General features: G+C 32.8%; 1 protein-coding gene across 1 annotated transcript in view; it reads left to right on the plus strand.

Annotated features, from left to right (window-relative positions):
• The first annotated feature begins 1018 nt into the window (after window positions 1–1018).
• DYNLRB2 (dynein light chain roadblock-type 2) overlaps window positions 1019–19999 on the plus strand; it is a 30163-nt gene continuing 11182 nt past the window's right edge. Inside the window, exons 1-3 of the mRNA XM_051975111.1 lie at window positions 1019–1370; window positions 3621–3696; window positions 16712–16879. Of these exons, the coding sequence (XP_051831071.1) occupies window positions 1368–1370; window positions 3621–3696; window positions 16712–16879 (247 nt within the window). The 5' untranslated portion in view covers window positions 1019–1367. The remainder of the gene's footprint in view (window positions 1371–3620; window positions 3697–16711; window positions 16880–19999) is intronic.

Here is a 19999-nt window from a genome sequence, read left to right on the forward strand (position 1 = left end):
TTTCTTTGGTTCTAGGGATACATGGAATGGAGACAGGATTACACTGAAATAGACATGATTTTTTTTTTTTAAATGAAGTTTCAATAAAATGTTAAAAAAATAAAACTAAAGATTTTTTTATTTTAATTTTTAAAAGTTTAAGCAAGGTCTCTGCAAGGTTGAATTTTTATAGGAATATTTACCTCAGATCATTTTCACCTCCAACATTCCACTTTAAATCCAATATAGATCAGTGTTCTAAAATTACCCTATAAAAGAATCTGTTCAATGATCTGCAGTGAATTTGGGGATTGGGGACTCTTAGGAGCCACAACTCTATAGCCCCACACATAACCTATAATCACAAAATAATAAAATGCACAACCTCCTCCACCTCCACCGGAAAGGTGATTATAGTGATGAATGTATTTCAATATAATTGGCTTCCTTTATAACCCTGTGTACTTTAATACATCTATAATAGCATTTATATAGTGTTTTAAAGTATGGATCTCACTTGATCCTCCAAACGACCCTGTCGCACCTTAGAGGTACATTATTATCCCCATTTTACAGAAAACTGAAGTAGAAGATTACACATTATTCGGCACAGGAATCCCTCCGATCTGATCACAGATATTGCTGATCCTCTTCCTCAATTGATCATTTCCACTTTCCCCGTCTATGACTTGTTTGTATAATGTTACGTATGTACGTCTTCGTCCAGACGGTAAGCGCCTGGAAGGTAGGACCTGTCCTGTTTTTCTGGGCATCCCCTGCGCTGCCCGTTATCAGCGGACACATGATAGAGGCTTAATTACACGGTTTTTGACTAGACTTTTCTCCCTCTTACGTCTGTAACTCGGTTGCCTAATAATCTGTTACTTTTTCTCTGGGACCCTATTTTTTGACCACTAGAGGTCTGCAGCGGGGGCACAAGGGACGCCCCTAAAAGGGACTGAAGAAGAGGCACTTCGAGCACCAGTTTCAGAAGCCCCACCAGCTCCACCCCCGCTTCCTGTTCTGTCGTCACTTCCGTCCTCCGTCTCCTAGCAACCGGAGACCGCTACTTTTAACCGTAACTGTGGCAGGCTCCGAGGACCAACGTGAGCGATCAGAGCGGACCTGCCAGTCTGCAGCCCCCCCGCCCGCCAGTCCGCAATGCCGCATCGATATCCCGGGCCGCACCTGCCCTCCATCCTTCCCTGACCGTCCCGAACCAAAGGCCTGGAAGACAAGCGAAAAGCTCCCAGCTCAGGCCCACGCCCCCTCGGCCTACGCCGCTGTCGTCACTTCCTCCGTTGGTTTCCTAGCAACCACGGCTAGCTTGGGTTGTTTGACTCTGGAAGCGTAGAAACCGGACTGATCTTCCAGCTCAGACACCAGCGATGGTAACTTCTCGGTTTGTCCGCGTTCTTCCCCTTCCTTCCTTCCTTCCTTCCTTCCCTGTCGCTCAGGAATGCTCTTCTAGAGCAGTTGGAGTTGCAGCGGCCCCAGGACCAGTGTCAGACAATTTGGGGGAAAGGAGAGGGAGAAGTTGGGGGAGAAAGGGGGTGCAGGGAGGAATTCCAAGTCGGGAAGGGGTAGTAGCGACCCCTTCGCCGAGTCCCGCTCCCTCCCTTCCTCTCCCCCACTTGCCGATTCAGCACTTCTTATCAGGACACCTGGAATCATAGCATCCTTTAATGTCAGAGCTGGAAGAGAACTTATTCCAACCTAGAGGACTCGTACTTTAATTCTCCCATTTCACAGAAAAGAAAATTGATGCACAGAGAGAGGGAAAAGCTGGCCAAGGGACCTCCAGCTAATATGTAGCAGAGCAAGGATTTGAACCCAGGTCAAAACCAGAGAGTCTGTCTCTCTCCCTCTCCCTCTTTCCCCTCTGCCCCCCTTTCTCTTCTCTCTGTGTCTTCTGGCTCGGTCTGTGGCTGTGTCTCTCATTCTCTCTTTCTCTGTCTCTCGTATTCTCTGTCTCTGTCTCTTTCTGTCTCTCTCTGCATCTCTCTTATCTCTTTTTCTGCATTCTGTTTCTATCTTTATGATTCTGTCTGTGTCTATCTATGTGTGTGCCTCTCTCTGTCTCTGTGTCTCTCATTCTCTCTCAGTCTCTCTCCGTCTATGTCTTTTCTCTTTATCTCCCTTTCTCTGAATTCTCTCTACCTTTTTTGAATCTCTGCCTCTCTCTTTCTCCATTTCTCTGTCTTTTCTCTTTATCTCCCTTTCTCTGAATTCTACCTTTTTTGAATCTCTGTCTCTCTCTTTCTCCATTTCTCTGTCTTTTCTCTTTATCTCTCCTTTGCATTCTGTTTCTCTGATTCTATCTCTGTCTCTGTTTCTTTCTCTCTCTTCATCTCTTTTGTCTTTTGTCTTTATCTCTCTGCCTTCTGTCTTTCTAACTGTTTCTCTCTGCATTCTGTCTTTCTAACTCTGTTTCTCTCTGTTTCTCCATCTCTCTTTGTATCTTTCTCTGCATTCTGTGTCTATCTTTATGACTCTCTGTATCTGTCTCTCTCTTTGTCTCTTCTTCCCTCTGCCTTTTCCTTTCCCCCTCCCTCTCCTCTTCCTATCTTTAACACCTAACATCATATGATTTACTAAATCCCTATTGAAAAAATGGGGAAGCTAACGCTGGATGAAGTTAAGCATAAGAATGAATAGAGTTTTTTCTGACATAACAGCTGACATTCTGTAGGATTTTAAAGTATAGAAATTACTATTTTTGTTACAATTAGATTGTAAACTCCTTGAAAGCAGGAGTTACATTTTCCTTTCTTTAAGTATCCAGTGTTTAATAAGAGTGTCCCAGAACATAGTTTGTTGACTCGGTGACCCAGGTGGTAAGCAAAGCTCTAGAATCATTCCCATTTTACAGGTGAGAAAATATAATAAAAACAGTGAATCATAATAGCTTGTAAGTGTTAGAGATTTGAAACTGATATCCTGACTCTCCAGAGTGAGATCGCTGCTCTTTATTACCCAAAGGAGCCTTTTACAAAGTTACTATATCCAATATCATGGAATAGAATTCCATTAAGGTGAAGGTCAGGTATCTTGCCTTTCAAGGTCAGAGTTGTGTTTTAAACTTAAGTTTTGTATACCAGTTCTTCAGTGCTAGTTTAAATGACAACAAAAATTACACCCCCATGCAAATTGATACATATTTTTTAAAATAATCCAGTAGTCAGCTGCAAAAGTATATCCGTGAAAAATGTGTTTATTTAGAAGATGCACTTTCTGTACTTGTTGAAAAGTGAGACCCTAAGCTGTTTATATGCTGCAAACAAGCAAACTACTTCAAATTGTGTCATAGTATCTGAATATTTCTCATGTAATGCATATGTTAAAGATCTATGTCAATTATGACAGAGTACACAAATGTGAGGAATCTGTATTGTAATGGTTTTTTTCTGAACTATCACATCATAATGAGAACTATAACCTGTGTTTAGCAAGATCATGTTGTAGGACACAATAAACATACAGATTGGGGAATTAATTTTTTAATAAAGTATTATTTAGATTAATGGAGAAAAATAAAGTTATACATTCCAAAGATATTTCTGTTCATGAAGATTTCAATGCATGATAAAAATTCATTTTGGTAAATTAACTTTTTCTGGTATGTATTTTATCTCTTACAGGCAGAAGTTGAGGAAACTCTAAAGAGAATTCAGAATCATAAAGGGGTTATTGGTACAATGGTTGTTAATGCTGAAGGTAAATATTATTAGCATGTTTTCTTAACATGGGTAAAATACAGACTTGTACATTGTTGTACATTGTAACAAGCCTTCAGACAAAAAAACCTCACACTTTGAAATTAAAAGCATATTTTATGTAATTTAAATTTGTATTTCCCTAAAATTTATCCCAACTAAACTAATTATTAATAATTTAGTAAATCTTGTCCCCTACCATTTTGAAAAATCTCTATTATTTAATAAGGGAAGAGTAGGAGCCACCTAGAGTCCTCATTTAAGGAATCAATCAAACAAGACTATAGATGAGGCATGGATACTTCCTGAATTCCTCTCCTGAATCAGTCATTCATTATATCCCAATTAATTCATATACAAAAAGCCCAAACTAGAAGCAGCAAAGGTGCAGTAGGCTAGGGAGGGATCCCAGAGGCCTCTGATCCTGAGCAAGGGATCTGTCTTTTAAAAGCAATCTGAAGCAGCTGCTGAAATCTCCATTCAAATACTGAAACCTAGAAGTATATATAATTCTTTCAATCAATGCCAATACATTTCCTGCATTAAGATCTAGTTTATACCTCTGATTGATTAATTCAGTAGAGCTCTGGACTTCTACAATAATTGATGTGATTGATTCACTTGTTCACCCCTAGTTCACCTAGAAGTTTAAGTGACTTCTGTCTCTACATATGTATTTTAAAGATGTGGAAATCATTTTAAGATCACCTACTATAAAAGGTATAGCAGAAGGACTTTTCAGCTGAAATTTGGATTTTGATTTGTACCTTGTTATATCAGACTACTCACCTCTCATTTGAGGAGTCTGTGAGACAATTTATTTGACATCTCTTTACCAGTTATGGATAATCCCTTTCTGATAAGCCCTATTTATTTCATTGAAGTTTTTTAATGGTCAAGAGGTTCCAAGACTCTCAGACCATCCAGTTAGAATAAAATCATGCTACTCTAGATAACTTATGAGATCATTATGGAATTGGTATAAGAAACTGAATGATTGAGCATAAGATTTTATATCTAGTTATTATAGCAGAGCAAATTAAATATCTATCAAAGCCCCATTATGTATGTAGTATGATTGTCCTCGCTGCTATGAAGCATAATGGTAATTGTTTTCCAAGAAGTTAACATTTAGTTGGGGTGAAAAGATAGCTGAAAAAGTGACGAATAGTGAAAAGCACTAAACTATAATTGACTCAATAAGCAAATCAATAATCATTGTGTGAAATTTACATAAAGGAGAAAGTACTACCAGCTAGAGTATTTAGAGGAGTTGAATTTGAGATGCACCTTGAAGTTTAGCCAGATAAGATTTTATATAAATACCACTGACTTCCACAGCTACTATTATATCTTAGTTTGAAAGAACATCTAAAAAAGATACTCCGTATTGCCAAATTAAATCCTTCTTAGAAAATATAATAATCATTATCAAGAATCATTGGAAATTCATAAAATTTGACATTTTGAAGTATTGCTTGAAATCTAGATAAATATTTTCACAAATAGATGATTTGATTTTATTTTTTCTCAATCATATTTTATTTTTCCAAATATATGTAAAGACAGTTTTCAACATTCATTTTTATAAACTCTGTGTTCCATATTTTTCCCTCTCTCCTTTATCCCCTTCCCCAAACATCAAACAATCTGATATAGGTTAAACATGTACAGTGCTTTAAAACATATTTCTATATTTGTCATGTGCAAGAAAAATCAGGTCAAAAGGGATTGTGGTTACAAGAAAGAAAAGTCAAGCAAACAAAAAAAGGTAAAAATACTATGCTTTGACCCACATTCAGTCTCCATAGTTCTCTCTTTGGATGCAGGTGGCATTTTCTATTCCAAGTCTATTGTAATTGCCTTAGATCACCACATTGCTGAGAAGATGTTGATCATCCCATAATCTTGCTGTTACTATGTACAATGTTTTCTTGGTTCTACTCACTTCACTTAGTATCAGTTCATGTAAATTTATCCAGGATTTTCTGAAGTGAGACTACTTATTACTTCTTATAAAATAATAACTTTCCATTATATTCATATACCATAACTTATTCATTCATTCCCCAATTGATGGGCATCTACTCGCTTTTTAATTCCTTTCCTCTACAAAAAGAGTTATTACAAACATTTTTGCACATGTAGGTCCTTTTTCCTCTTTAAAAATCTCTTTGGGATACAGACCTTCCAACATTTATCATCTTTTCCTGTCATCTTAGCCAATCTGAGAGTTGTGAAGTAGTACTTCCAAGGATGATTTTATTTTATATTAAGATTGTGAATGCTCAGTCTGGGTATCTAATTGTATAAAAACACTCCATTTAAACAATAAACAAGATGGTGTTAAAGGTTTTGTGACAAAAATATTAGAAGAAATAAAACATTCAAATGATTATAATAGCCAGGTTATCTATAGCTAAAGTATATTATATAATGATAACTTATGAGAGTTTTGATAATCTTTTGGGTCATATAAAACCATAACTTTAGAGCTTCAGAAGATTTGAGAGACATCTGGTCCAATACCCTTTTTGTACAGATGAGGAACCCAATGCTCAAAATAGTTTAGTGACTTGCATAAGATCATATATTTCAGAAGGGAGATTTGAATCCAAGACTTCATACCTCCAAGTCTAGTACTCTATGTACTATTCCCACAAATTTCACCCCGCCCCCAGATTTTTAATGTTACCAATACCTTTTGATCCAAACTATTTCTTTAAAAGATATTTCTTTTTATATCATATTCAATATAGTGTTTGATTTTGAGTCATTCAAAGTTAGAATTTAAAAATTATTCATGACAACATTGTTAATTTATCATTTTAGCCATTTGGGAAACAGTGTAGCTTTTCTTTAGATGATAATCATCTACTTTACCAGTTCATAGCATGTATTATAATAATTTGTGTCCTGAATTTCTACTCAGATGCCCCGCCCCATTGTAGCATGTTAGTGAACCTAAATTCTCAAAAGCTACACTAGCAGATTTATGATAGATTCTCCCTTTTAGAAGGGCTTCAGATATGGTTATGGGAAGAGACTATTTCTGCTTTCCATGGACCTACATGGCTAATTATGAAGCTTATCACCAGGAAGCTAGCAACTTGGTGATGATTTTTTGGCCTTGACAATCTTATGAAAACACAAAAAATACAAAATAATTTTTAGTTGTATGAAACTGCTTCCCACTGCTGCAATCACTGTTTCAGAATGATGGAAAATAGAGCAGAGGGTGCTAAGAAATAATTTTCAAAATCATTTAAACATTAAATTATCTATTTGTATTTAAAATGTACGTTCTTTGTTTAGTGCCTTGCAAGAGACTATATTGCTGTGGGATCTGAATACTATCAATCTCTTCATTCTCACTATAGAAAAACCAGAAGGCAAACAAAAGTTGCAACTAAATAGAAAGTTGGGTCATTCTCAGAAAGGAAGGAAGGAGCTGATAAAATTGGTATTATCATATATCCAAAGGCAACATGGAATATTTGATCATCTTATATTACCATGATCATAACAAGTATTAATTTGCAAAGGGACCACTGTGGAAATTATTATGCCAATATCCACTGCAGAGGATGAAAAATAACAAAATTATATGAAGAATTCAACTATTTTCTCCCTGTTTCCTTCAATGGTGATTTCATTGAATAAATAGATAAATAGTAAGGACAAATATATATATATATATATATATATATATATATATATATATATATATATATGGTTCAAGAAGACATGAAAGAGGTCGAAGACCTGTAGGCTAAACAGAAACATTACACTCATAAACCATGAATATTTTAAACCATGAATATTTTCTAAGAAGAGAATTGGGAGATGAGAGATTTGCTGAACATTAATTAACAACCCAAAAATCAAATTGATTATATCTTAGTGGACAGAATGGCTCATTGATAGGGGAATCATTCCTTAATCAGTTTTATCTACATTTTGAGCACCAACTTATAAGAGTAAAGAAGACAAATACAAAAACTAGGAGAATGAAAATGAGAACGTTATAACAAAATTAAAACAATGACAAGTTTGATCTTTTTAAACAAATTACTGATTCTAAAAATGAGAAATGAGTGGAAAAAAAGACATTGACATTGATAATAAAAATTTCATACAAGTGTTCAACTAACATTAATGAAATGCCATAGTGAAGAGATTAGAAGAACATAAAAATTATCATGATCCGTAAACACCATCTATGTGCCAAAAAGAGTTGGCAGATTAGGCAACAGTTCTTTAAGGAGACAAAATCATTTGAATATCTTAAGGACATGAATGATGGAAGTTTATAAGCATTTCCTCTTAAAATGGGGACAAAAAGAAAAGTTTGAAGAAATTTTGGCAAGAGTCTCAATAGCATTTAAGGATGAAATTGGATTCAGCATGTCAGAAAGGACATAGAAACAAAAGCCTTAGACTTCCATTACCAACTCTTCAAAATATAGAGAGCAGAACTACCACCTCCACATCTAACATCACAGACTCAAATGTGCCTCTTGAAGAAGGGGGAATGTTATTTGACAAAGGTGGAACAAAGAAGCTGGATTGCACTAAGTATATACATACACAGGAGCTCTTTGGTGCCAAAATTTGGAGGGCATTTAGGGATCAATTTTCATGGTTTCAAAAAAAAAAAAGGACTAAATGCTGAAATTGTAGGAAAAATTAGTACTCTTTTAAAAAGGCAACCAAGAGAATACATCCAACTTTCTATTTTAAAAAAAAATTAAATATGCATTGAGGGCTTCTGAAGTTATAAAAGGTAATAGACTAATTTTTACAAGTATCATTTCCTAGTAAACTGGATTTTTTTACCATCATATAATTGACTGAAAGAGATAGAAAATATAAGATACCATTATACTACTATTTTTTAGTTTTAAAATTTATTTTAAACTTACATACAAAAAAAAGAAAAGAAAAAAATTGCCATGCACCCAAAAGAACAGAGAGGATTCAATATAAAGCAGAGGATTTCTATTTCAAGAGAACCTGTGTGTACATTGTTTTCAAAGTTATCCAGCTTTCCTTTGCTTCTTTGTAGTTTTTCTTTTGTTTTCTACTGTGTACTTTTTACTTTATTTTCCCCTCTTCCTTCCACAGAAAGCTACACAGAAGTGTAGATACATGTATCCACACACACACATACCCACACCCACATATATAGATATAAAACCCCATATAGATAGCATACATACATAAAATATAAATGTGTATATATACATATGCATGTACATGCATACTCATACACATACATGTAAGATCACAATATATTTATTTCCACTTATCTGTTTCTCTAAAGGTGGATCATATCTTCTTTCATAAATTCAAATCTTTCAATATTTTTCTACATCAACTCATTTTTCCTCATACTACAACAATATTCCAACCCAATCACATTCTGAGAGATTGTTTATGAAAGTTTTCCCCCAATTTTCCTCATTGTTTCTATTGGTTGCTTAGATTTTATTTATACAAGAAAAATTTAGTTTAAGACTATCAAAATTATGTGTTCTATACCTCAACAATGCTCTCACTTTATAATATTGTTTAAGGTTTTTTCACTACTAAATCTGCTTCATTTACATATTTTTCTCCCTTGGTTTCTTTAAAGTTCTTGATCTTTTGTTCTTCTAAATGAACTTTGTTATTATTTTTTCTATCTCTAATATAATATTTTAGTAATTTAATTGGAGTACATAAATAGACTAGTTAAGTAAAATTTTCATTCTTTTATTAAATTGACTTTGCCCACCTGTGGACATAAATATTATATTTCAATTATTTAGAACTAAGTTTATTTGTATAAAAGTATTTTATGTTTATATTAGTAAACGCTACTCCTGACCTTTATTTTATACTTGTATGTATCTCTCATTTTTATAGCTTTTCCTAAAAGTGACATATTATTATTATTATTATTATTATTATTATTTGTTGAGGCAATTGGGGTTAAGTGACTGCCCAGAGTCACACTGTTAGGAAGTATTAAGTGTCTGAGGTCAAATTTGAACTCAGGTCCTCCTGATTTCAGTGCTGGTACTCTATATTGTGCCACCTAGCTGCCCCTGAAAGTGACATTATTGAATTCCAATTTTTAATCTGTCAGTTTCCATTTTACAGGTAAATTTATCCCATTTACATGCTAAACTTTAATTACTTATTTTTTCATACTATATTTCTTACATTATTCCTATCTATTCTCCTTCCTCTACTTTACTTCTACCCACCACTTTGCCCTCCTATTCATTAATGTACCCAATCTTCCAAGAATCCCTTCCTTATCCTCTCCCCCTATCTAATTTATTTCTGAATTTTAGAAGATTTTTATTCCCTTTTATATATAATAATAATATGTCACTTTCAGGAAAAGCTATAAAAATGAGAGATACGTACAAGCATAAAATAAAGGTCAGGAGTAGCATTTACTAATATAATATTTTTAAGTTTTGCTTCTTACCCTGAAAGTTTTGAAACCTAGCTATGAAATTTCTATAAATTTTCCCTCTGGGTTTTCTTTCTGATAGTGATTAATAGATTTTTTTTCTATTTTTGCTTTGCCTTCTTGTTCTAGAACTTAGAACTTCATGGCATTTTTTCTCAATAATTTCTCATAACATTGTATTAAGATTCCTTTTTATCAGAATTTTTAGACATTGTGACTACTGTTTTATTATTTTTTCTTGACCTATTCTCCAGGACCTACTCCATCATCTCCCCCAGAATCCTCTCAACTTTATAAAATACTTTTAATCCAATAAAGCACTATACTTCTTTAAAGGCATGTAAAGAACACTTCCAACAAGGTGTCCTAGTCTGCATCTATCGAAATTATATAGTATTCCATAAAAGAGATGTTTCCCGACTTTGTCCCTCCTCATAGGGGACAGATAGTCAAATTTGTTTTAACAAGTGCAATATCACAAAGCACATGTACAGCCATAACACAGAGCTCTTGAATTAGCAACAATATTTATCAACTAGAGTGAATTTTGTTACTCATTACTACAGTAAATCTGTGATTTCATTAATGTGCGTATTTCTTACAGTGCTCTAAAATTACAAGCCATCCTGTGTGATGCTTGTCCATCTGTTATTCCTCATGGCTTCTAAATACCCAGCCTACCTCATTTTCCTATTATACTTGGCTTGCATGATGGCTTTTTTTTTTTTTTTGCTACATCTTGCATATATCATTATTAACAATTTACTACTGCCTAATTATATACAATATATTATTTAAGTTTCTAGTTCTCCTCTTAGAACATACTAGATATTTAATAAATGCTTACTTAATTGAATCAATTCTTCAGAGATTATAGTATTCCATGATAAATTGTCATAGTTTTGTGCAAGAGAATTGCTGAAAGAACAATGCAAAAGAAAGTAAACAAAATGTCCTTGACTTTTGATCAAGACATTCCTCTACTATGCAAAGACCCACAAGAAAGTCAACTATGCAAAGACCCACAAGGAAGTCAGACAGAAAAAGAAAGTTCCCCTACCTCAAAATATTTACAACACTTGGGGGAATAGTTAGCAACCAGAAGTGAAGTGGGATGCCCAACACTGGGTGATAGGGAACAATTACACAAACTGTGGAACATAAATGTATTGTAGTATTACTGTGCTATAGCAGATTTTGAACATGATAAATAGTGAGAAGCATGGAAAGATTTGTTTGAACTGATGCAAAATGAACTAAAAAGGGAAAATGATAAACACAAATACCTTACAATAATATAAAATGAAAGAATAGCAGCAAATAGACGTATTTTTCAAAATTACAATGACCAAGCTTGGCCCTCAAAAGAGAGAGATAAGATATCTGCCACTGCTCCATTAGAAAAATGAGTGATTCTGGGCTTGTGAAATATTGCGTATAATATTATATGTGTGATATGTTGTTTAATTTTGGGGAACTTTTTCTTTGTATTTTATTACATTGTATTTTTGTATTGTATTGTATTGTATTGTATTGTATTATAGGAATAGCTCTTTGGGGAAAGGTAGAGAAAATAACAGTGAAAAATAAATTTATTTCTTCATTTTTAAACAGCATTGTACAGTTTCAGAAATGCAATGTAGACCATTCTCTTCTGTTCAATTTAAAGCAAGGTACTATGAATTATTATGTAGCTACAGTTCCTATCAAGCATCACATATAGTAATTGATCAAGAAACATTAATTAAGTACTTACTATGTGCAGGTACTGTAATAAGCAGTAGATATATGTATTATGCATACATATATATGCCCATGCACATGTATACAATGTGGTAGCTTCAACGACAAACTATGAAACACTTTTATCATTTCTTTTTTTAAATGTTCAATTAAAAATAATGAAAAGCAACTCACCAAAACCATATGAAGATTCATGTCTTCTAAAATCACCCTTGCAACTGGCATGAAGCCAAGTGTCTGAAATATCTCAAAAGTACAGGTTTTAATCACAAAAGCCACTATTCCATTTATTAATTGTGATCCAGAGGGAACTGGTAAAGTAGTTCTAAATATCTGAACCATAATCCTATACATTTAGATTATAGATAATTTATCTAATTTTTTTTCTTTGACATTCTTGACATTTCAGAGTTCAAATAGTTGTAAAAGTACAAAATAAAAATTACTGATTAAAAATACCATAGGAAAAATAATAGAAGACAAAAATGCCCTAAAAGTTATATCTTAAAAGAAGCATATGTAGTTAATCATTTAGTGTCATCAGTGACTATGCCAAGAGCTGAAGATATCTTTCATGTCCCTGTAGTTGGCTAAATTTCAGTGAAAATATTTTATTTAATGTCAGATTATTTGGTTAAAAAACATTAGGGAAACTGTAGTATGTAATCCTAAAGATATACCATTTTACAATTAAAAGGGTTGTACCTTTAAAAGATGTAGAAATGTTAATGTTTTTATCACAGTCTATACTTTCAATACTAGTTTTATAGTCCTTCTTAGTCATATCCTATCAAGATTTTCAGTTCTTTCTAAAAATCTTGCTAACTCTAAATTCATCTTTATATATATCCTTCTATTATATGCAAAGGACTAAAGGATATGTGCAAACTTAAGTCCCCAAAATGTCCCTATGTATCTATGTATCCCTTAGTTCTTTAGTCTATGTATATATATATATAAAATAAGTTTAAGAACACTTTTCAGTTATAGTTAATCAGACTTGAATTTTTCTATTAAATTAAATAAGCTATTTTGAATACATATAATGAAAATAAAATAGTTTAAATACTACATTGTTGTAATTTGATTTTACCTTTGTAGGTACTAATTTCTTCCATTTACAATTTAATCTTTACATGGTTTCTAATCCTAATCCATCCTTTCCCATATCTTTCATTTAATCATACATAGATTATTAATCCAGTGAGAGGACTTTCTCTCACTTTAGTATATTAGAAAAGTCAATATGGTACTACTCAATTTGTTGTTGCCTCTCATTCTGACTGCATAATTAACCCCCGTTCTTGAGATCAGCTCATCATTGATAATATGCTAGAGCCTACTTAAACTCAACATGTATCTTTCTATTATTCTCTTTTGTTGTTTGCTACAATCATATAGTATCACAGAAATAATATTGATGTTAAGAGATGTTTCCTTGCTGTTGTTTTTATGCCTCACTGAAAACTTTGGTGTTATTGAAAACACTGAACTTTTCCTCCAAGTACAATATAGCCTGCCCTATTCCCTCTCATTTATGGGCCCAGATGATTATCTATATGAAGCACTTGTCTATACTCTGTAAATTGATGGACTAACTTGATTGATTGCTCATGATTGGATTTCATAATCTAGATTATAAGTGTTTTTTATATTTTTTATAACCTAGTGTGGATGGTTATACATAAGCCATTCATACTGTTGTGAATTTTACTGAAAAGATTTTGAGGCACTCAAGAATTTTATGCTTTCAATACTAGGTCATCTACAAATAAGAATATTTGGAGAGCTTTAAGATTACTAAGTAATTTAGTTATTTAAGTTATTTCAAATTAAATAAAAAGTTTATAAAATGCTTATTATGTGTAAGGTATTCTACTAAATTCTGGGAATACAAATTAAAAATAGAACCAGTCCTCAAGTATTTTATGTTCTGTTTTATGATACGCATGTGTGAACATAAGTTCATGTAAAATCATTTAAAGGCATAGACATTAACGACTTTTGATGTATCAATAAAAGCTATAAAGTCTTGCTAGAACCTAGTTTTAATGGAAAATACTGATTCTGAAATTCAGGAAATAAGAAAGGAGCACATTCCAGGAGTCAGGGACAGCTTGTGCACATGCATAGAAGGTGAGAAAAGAAATTTCACATTTGGAGAGCAGGTGCAATCCAGTTTGATTGGAAAGGGGAAATTAGAGCTATATTATCTTTAAATATCAGGCTGAGGAACTTAAATTTTATCCTAGAACCAAAATAGAATATTGGAGGCTTTTAAACAGGGCAAAGACCTTTGCCTTAGAAATATTATTTGAGATGTTGATAGAACATACAGATGAAAATGTCTAGTATATATTTGGTAACATAGGACAAGTTATGTAGGAGAGAAATTCAGGAGATAAGTAATATCATAAATATATATTCGCATATGCATATATATGTGGTTTACATAAAAATGATTATTGAGTCTGTGGAACTATATAAGATCACTAAAGGAGAAGAGAGTATCATCTTCTAGGACTTAAGACAAAGCCTTGAGGGACAGTCACAGAGAGCATTAGAGAGAAACAGAAAAAGAGAGAGAGAGACAAAGAGACAGAGGGAAAGAGACACAGAGACAGAGACAGAGTCAGAGAGATGGAGACCGAGACAGAGACTAACAAGACCAAATAAAAAAGAGAATCAGGTCTTTTTGTACAGCAAAATAACGGTTCAGACATGTAAACTTATTTTTGTATTTAATTTATACTTTAATATATTTAACATGTACTGGTCATCCTGTCATCTGGGGGGGGGGAGGGGAAAAATTGGAACAAAAGGTTTGGCAATTAATGCTGCAAAATTACTCATGCATATATCTTGTAAATAAAAAGCTATAATAATTTTAAAAAAAGAAAAGAAAAGAAAAGAGAATCAGGAAAGAAAGTCAAGAAAGCCAAGTGATGAGGAGAGTATTGGGGGTGGGGAGGTTGACTAAGTCATAAAGTATACAAAAGTCAAAGAAGGTGATTAAGATGATCCAATATTTAAGCTGTTAATGGCATCTTAGTAGTAAAAAAGTAATAGTTAAAAGCCAGATTTCAAGTGAATAGGAGGTGAGGCAATTTCAGCCGTTGATTACTCTCAAAGTTTCTGGCAATAAAATAAAGAGAAGATTTGGGATGACAGATTGAGGGAATGTTGTGGTCAGTACAAGGTTTTGTTTTTGTTTTTGCTTTTTAAGATGGGAGATATCCAGACATATTTGTAAGCAGAGAAGTCAGTAAAAATGAAAAAGTTGAGCAAGAGAGAGAATAAGAGAGAGAAAGTAAAAGAAGGAAAAGGAACAGATCAAGGACAAATATATCCAAAATAAGGTTTTTATGTTTACTAAAATAAATTTAAGAATTGTAAAGCATTATGCAATATTGGATGGCATTTAAGAAATTTGGCAGCACTTTCAAAGATTCTAAACTACTTAATGCTTTAGAGGGCCATATTTGAAGAAGCACCAAGCTTGGAACCAAGAAAAATGTGAGTTTGAATCCTTGTTCTGATACTATATGACAGTGGACAAGTTTTAGAATCATATATCTGTAAAATGGGATTAAAACTAATAATATTGTAGTTTTATCACATGATTGTTGTAAGGAGGGCTTAAATTATATATATATATATATATATATATATATATATATATATATATATATATACATACATACATACACACACACACACACACACACACATATATATATATATATATATATATATATATATATATATATATATGTTAGCTGCTATTATCTTCATTTTATACTAGGCTTGAAAAAATTGTGCTGTTCATGAAGTTACCCAATTAGTAAATGTTTTAACTAGATTTTTAACTGAAAGTATAGAATTATTTTCACTGCCTATTTTCATACTGCCTCAAATTAGGTATGATTGGTGTTAATAATATGAATTAACATTTTCTATAGTGTGCATTTTCACAGTACTTTTCAGACAACCCTTTGAAGCAAGCAGCCTGCAAAATATCAACAGCAAATTACACACTAGAAGTGAAATAAAATATCTTTTCAAGGATATGCATAAAAGAAGTTGAGATAGTCATGTTGCAAAAGTTAAGGATAGACTCCCAGAGCATAGCACTGCATCATACCAACCAAAAATTCAAAGATTCAGAAGAAAGTGTAAGATACTTTATGGAGGACTTATGGAAAACTGGGACAAGTAGCCAATAGTACAGAAGGGTACAGTCTGCAGTGATGGGAGAAGTATCATACAGAGATCTATGAAAATATTGATGTAAAATCAAGGGGGAAAAAAAGCTGTTCAAATTTTTAAAAGCTCTTTTTGTTGGACTTTTTAGTGTAGAAGTCAGGAAAGATCAGGACTTTGGCTAGTGTAGGCTAACTGTTATATCGCAGTTTTGCTTAGTGGGTAATAATTTGAATTGTGACTTGATCAGAAATCTAGGCCTAGAAAAAATGATAAGCTAATCACATAGTGAAAGTGAGACAAAACCAGTAGACAGCTTATCAGTTGTTGTTCATATAATATTAAGAGACTTAGAAAAGAGTACCTAAGAACTTGGGGGGATGCTCTTTGGAGAATATATGGGAATACATGAACAAGAGTAGCATATGATGGTCTAATAGGTATAGCCTGTGTGTGATCTGTTGTATCATTCAAAAGAAGTACTAACATTTATAAAATCATAGAGCTATCAAAGTATATGTACTTAAAGTAAAATAATAAAGTTTAATGTTTCATTATTTTAAAATTTTAGAGCCTAACAAATAATTACCTTATTTTATAGGTATTCCCATCAGAACAACCTTAGATAACTCTACAACAGTTCAGTATGCAGGTCTTCTTCATCAGTTGACTATGAAAGCAAAGAGTACAGTACGAGATATTGATCCTCAGAATGACCTAACTTTTCTTAGAATCAGATCAAAGAAACATGAAGTCATGGTAGCCCCAGGTAATATCAATTCAGAATTTTTTTAAATTTTTACTTATCTTTTCTTAACTTTTTTTTCTTCTCCTTCCTTTTTTTCCCTTTTCCTTCCTCCTCCTCCTCCTCTTCTTCATCATCATCATTTTCTTCTTATTCATCTTCTTCATCATTCTGTGTTACAAATTCTTTTCTTCCTACCTATTGAAAAGGCAAAAATTTGATATCAATTATATACATAAATCATGTTGTGAGTCATATTCCAAAAGAAAGAAAAATAAAAAATATGCTTCAATCTGTACTGTTGTCTTTCTCTGGAAATAGATGGCATCTTTTATCGTGATTCCTTTGGAATTGTCTTAGCTCATTGTATTGATTATAGTAGGTAAGCCTTTCAAAATTGATCATTGTTACAATATTTATCTAAACTTTGTACAATCTTCTGGTTCTACTCACTTCACTTTGTATTAGTTCATGTAAGTCATCCCAGATTTTTCTGAATTTATACTGCTCATCATTTCTTATAGCATAATAGAATTACATCACTATCAAATGGCCTGTTCAGCCATTCTCCAATAGGTGGATATCCCTCCAGTTTCCAGTTCTTTGCCCCCACAAAAAGATTCTATAAATATTTGTGTACACAAAAATACTTTTCTCTTTGTTTTCTTTTGCACACACCTAGTAGTAGTATTGTTGAGTCAAAGGGTATGCAAAATTTGATAGCTCTTTGGATGTAGTCCAAATTCATCTTCAGTATGATTGGACATTTTATAATTCCATTAATTATACATTAGTGTATAAATTTTTCCACATTCCTTCCAGATTCATCATTTTCTTTTTTTTTTTATCATGTTAGCCAATGTGGTAGGTGTGGAGTGGTATCTCAGTATTGTTTTATTTTTCATTTCTCTAATTAGTAGTGTTAGAGGATTTTTTTCAAGGAACAATTGATAATTCTGATTTCTTCTGAAAACTACCAGTTCATATTTTTTGACCATCTATCAGTTGGGGAATGATTCATTTTTATATATGTGACACTATATTAACAGTATTGACAATATGTTATATATATTGACTCTATATAATTCTCTCTATATTTGAGAAATCAGGCCTTTATTCTGGAAACTCCCTGTAAAAATTTCCCCAGTTTCCTGCTCTCTTTCTAATTTTTTCCTGCATTGGTTTTGTTTGTAGGAAAAAAAAGGTTTAATTACATACAGTTTAATTTCACAATTACCCATTTTACTTCCCATGATTCTTGCTATTTCTTTTTGGTAATAAAATCTTCCCTTATCCATAGATCGAACAGGATGTTTTCCATGTTTCCTCTATTTAGTTATATCACCTTTTATCTTTAATTCATGTACCAGTTTTTACCTTATCTTGATATACATATGAATTATGGGTTCATGCCTAGTTTATACCAAATTGCTTTCCAATTTTTTCAGCAATTTTTGTTAAATAGTAACTTTTGCTCCCAAAATCTGGTGTATCAAACACCAGGTTACTATGGTCATTTACTGTTCCACTATTCTGTTTCTTAACCTATACCAGATTACTTTGATTGATATCAATCAAATCATCAATCAAAATAATGATCACCATTTGTAATATAGTTTGACATGTGATACTGCTAGTCTATCTTCCTTCACATTTTACATAATTAATTCCCTTAATATTCTTTTTTATAGTCTTAATTTCTAGTTTATGTATATAATATTTTCTGTTACATTTAAAACAATTTTTTAAACTTTCGAGTTCCAGATTCTCTTCCTTATCCCCATCCCTAACCCTCAATAAGAAACCACATGTGAAATTATACAAAAACATTTCCATAAAAGGCTAAAAGGTATGTTGTGAAAAAAAAATAAGTCCTCTCCCCCAATTAAAAACTCCTCCAGAAAAATAAAGTTTAAAAAAGGGAAGGTATGATTTAATCTGTATTCAAACACAATCAGTTTCTTCTCTGGGTGTGAATAGGATTTTTCATCATTAGTGGTCATGTGTCATTGTACTGCTGAAAATATCAGTCATTTACAGCTATTCATCCCAGAACATTTCCATTGCACCAGGTTTTTTTCCAAGAGCTTTCTCCTCATCATTTCCCAGAGAACAATAATATTCCATGACAATCATACACCATAATTTATTCAGCCATCCCCTAACTGATGGACATTCCCTTACTTTCCAGTTCTTTGCCCTGATAAGAGAGCTGTTGGAAAAATACTTGTACATATAGATCCTTTTCTTTTCTCGCTTGGTATTCATGCCTTCCCTTGATATTCTTGACTTTTTGGCTACCCAGATAAATTTTATTATTTTTCTGGGATCATAAAATAATGCTTTGGAAGCTTGATTGGTATGACACTCGATAAGTAAATTAATTTCATTAGAATTCTCATTTTTATTATATTGGCTCAGATATACATGAACAATTAATATTTCTTCAGTTGTTTAGATCTTTATTTATGTTTAAAGTGTTTTGTAATTGTGTTCCTACAGTCCCTAGATTTGTCTTGGCAGGTGGATTATTTCATATTTTCTAGTTATTTTCAATGGAATTTCTTTATCTCTGATTTATTATTATTTCAACTTGCTAAAGTTGTTCATTAATGGTTTAAACTAGTTTTTCAGTTGATTCTCTACAGAGTGCCCTAATCATATCGTCATATATCCTTTGGAAAGAAGTGATAGTTTTGTTTCCTCTGCCTATTCTTATTCCTTCAATTTCCTTTCTCTAGCTAGCATTTCTAGTACAATATTTAATAAAAGTGGTGATAATGGTCATCCTTACTTTATCCCTGATCTTATTGGGAAGACTTCTAGTTTACTCGTTTTACAGATAATAAAGCTTGCTCTTGATTCTAGATAGATTTGTTGTTGTGTGGTTGTTTCAGTCACACCCCACTTTTTGTGACCTCCTTTGGGGCTTTGTTGGCAAAGATAATGAAATAGTTTGCCATTTCCTTCTTCAGCTCATTGTACAGAAACTGAGGCAAATAGAGTTAAATTACTTGCCCAGGGTCATACATCTATTATGTATCTGAGGCTGAATTTGAACTCAGATCTTCATGATTTCAGGCCCCGTGCTGATAAGCTTATCATTTTAAGAAAGGCTCCATTGACTCCTATGCTTTCTATTGT

This window comes from Antechinus flavipes, chromosome 2, assembly GCF_016432865.1.
Source record: "Antechinus flavipes isolate AdamAnt ecotype Samford, QLD, Australia chromosome 2, AdamAnt_v2, whole genome shotgun sequence".
NCBI classification, from domain to species: Eukaryota; Metazoa; Chordata; class Mammalia; order Dasyuromorphia; family Dasyuridae; genus Antechinus; species Antechinus flavipes.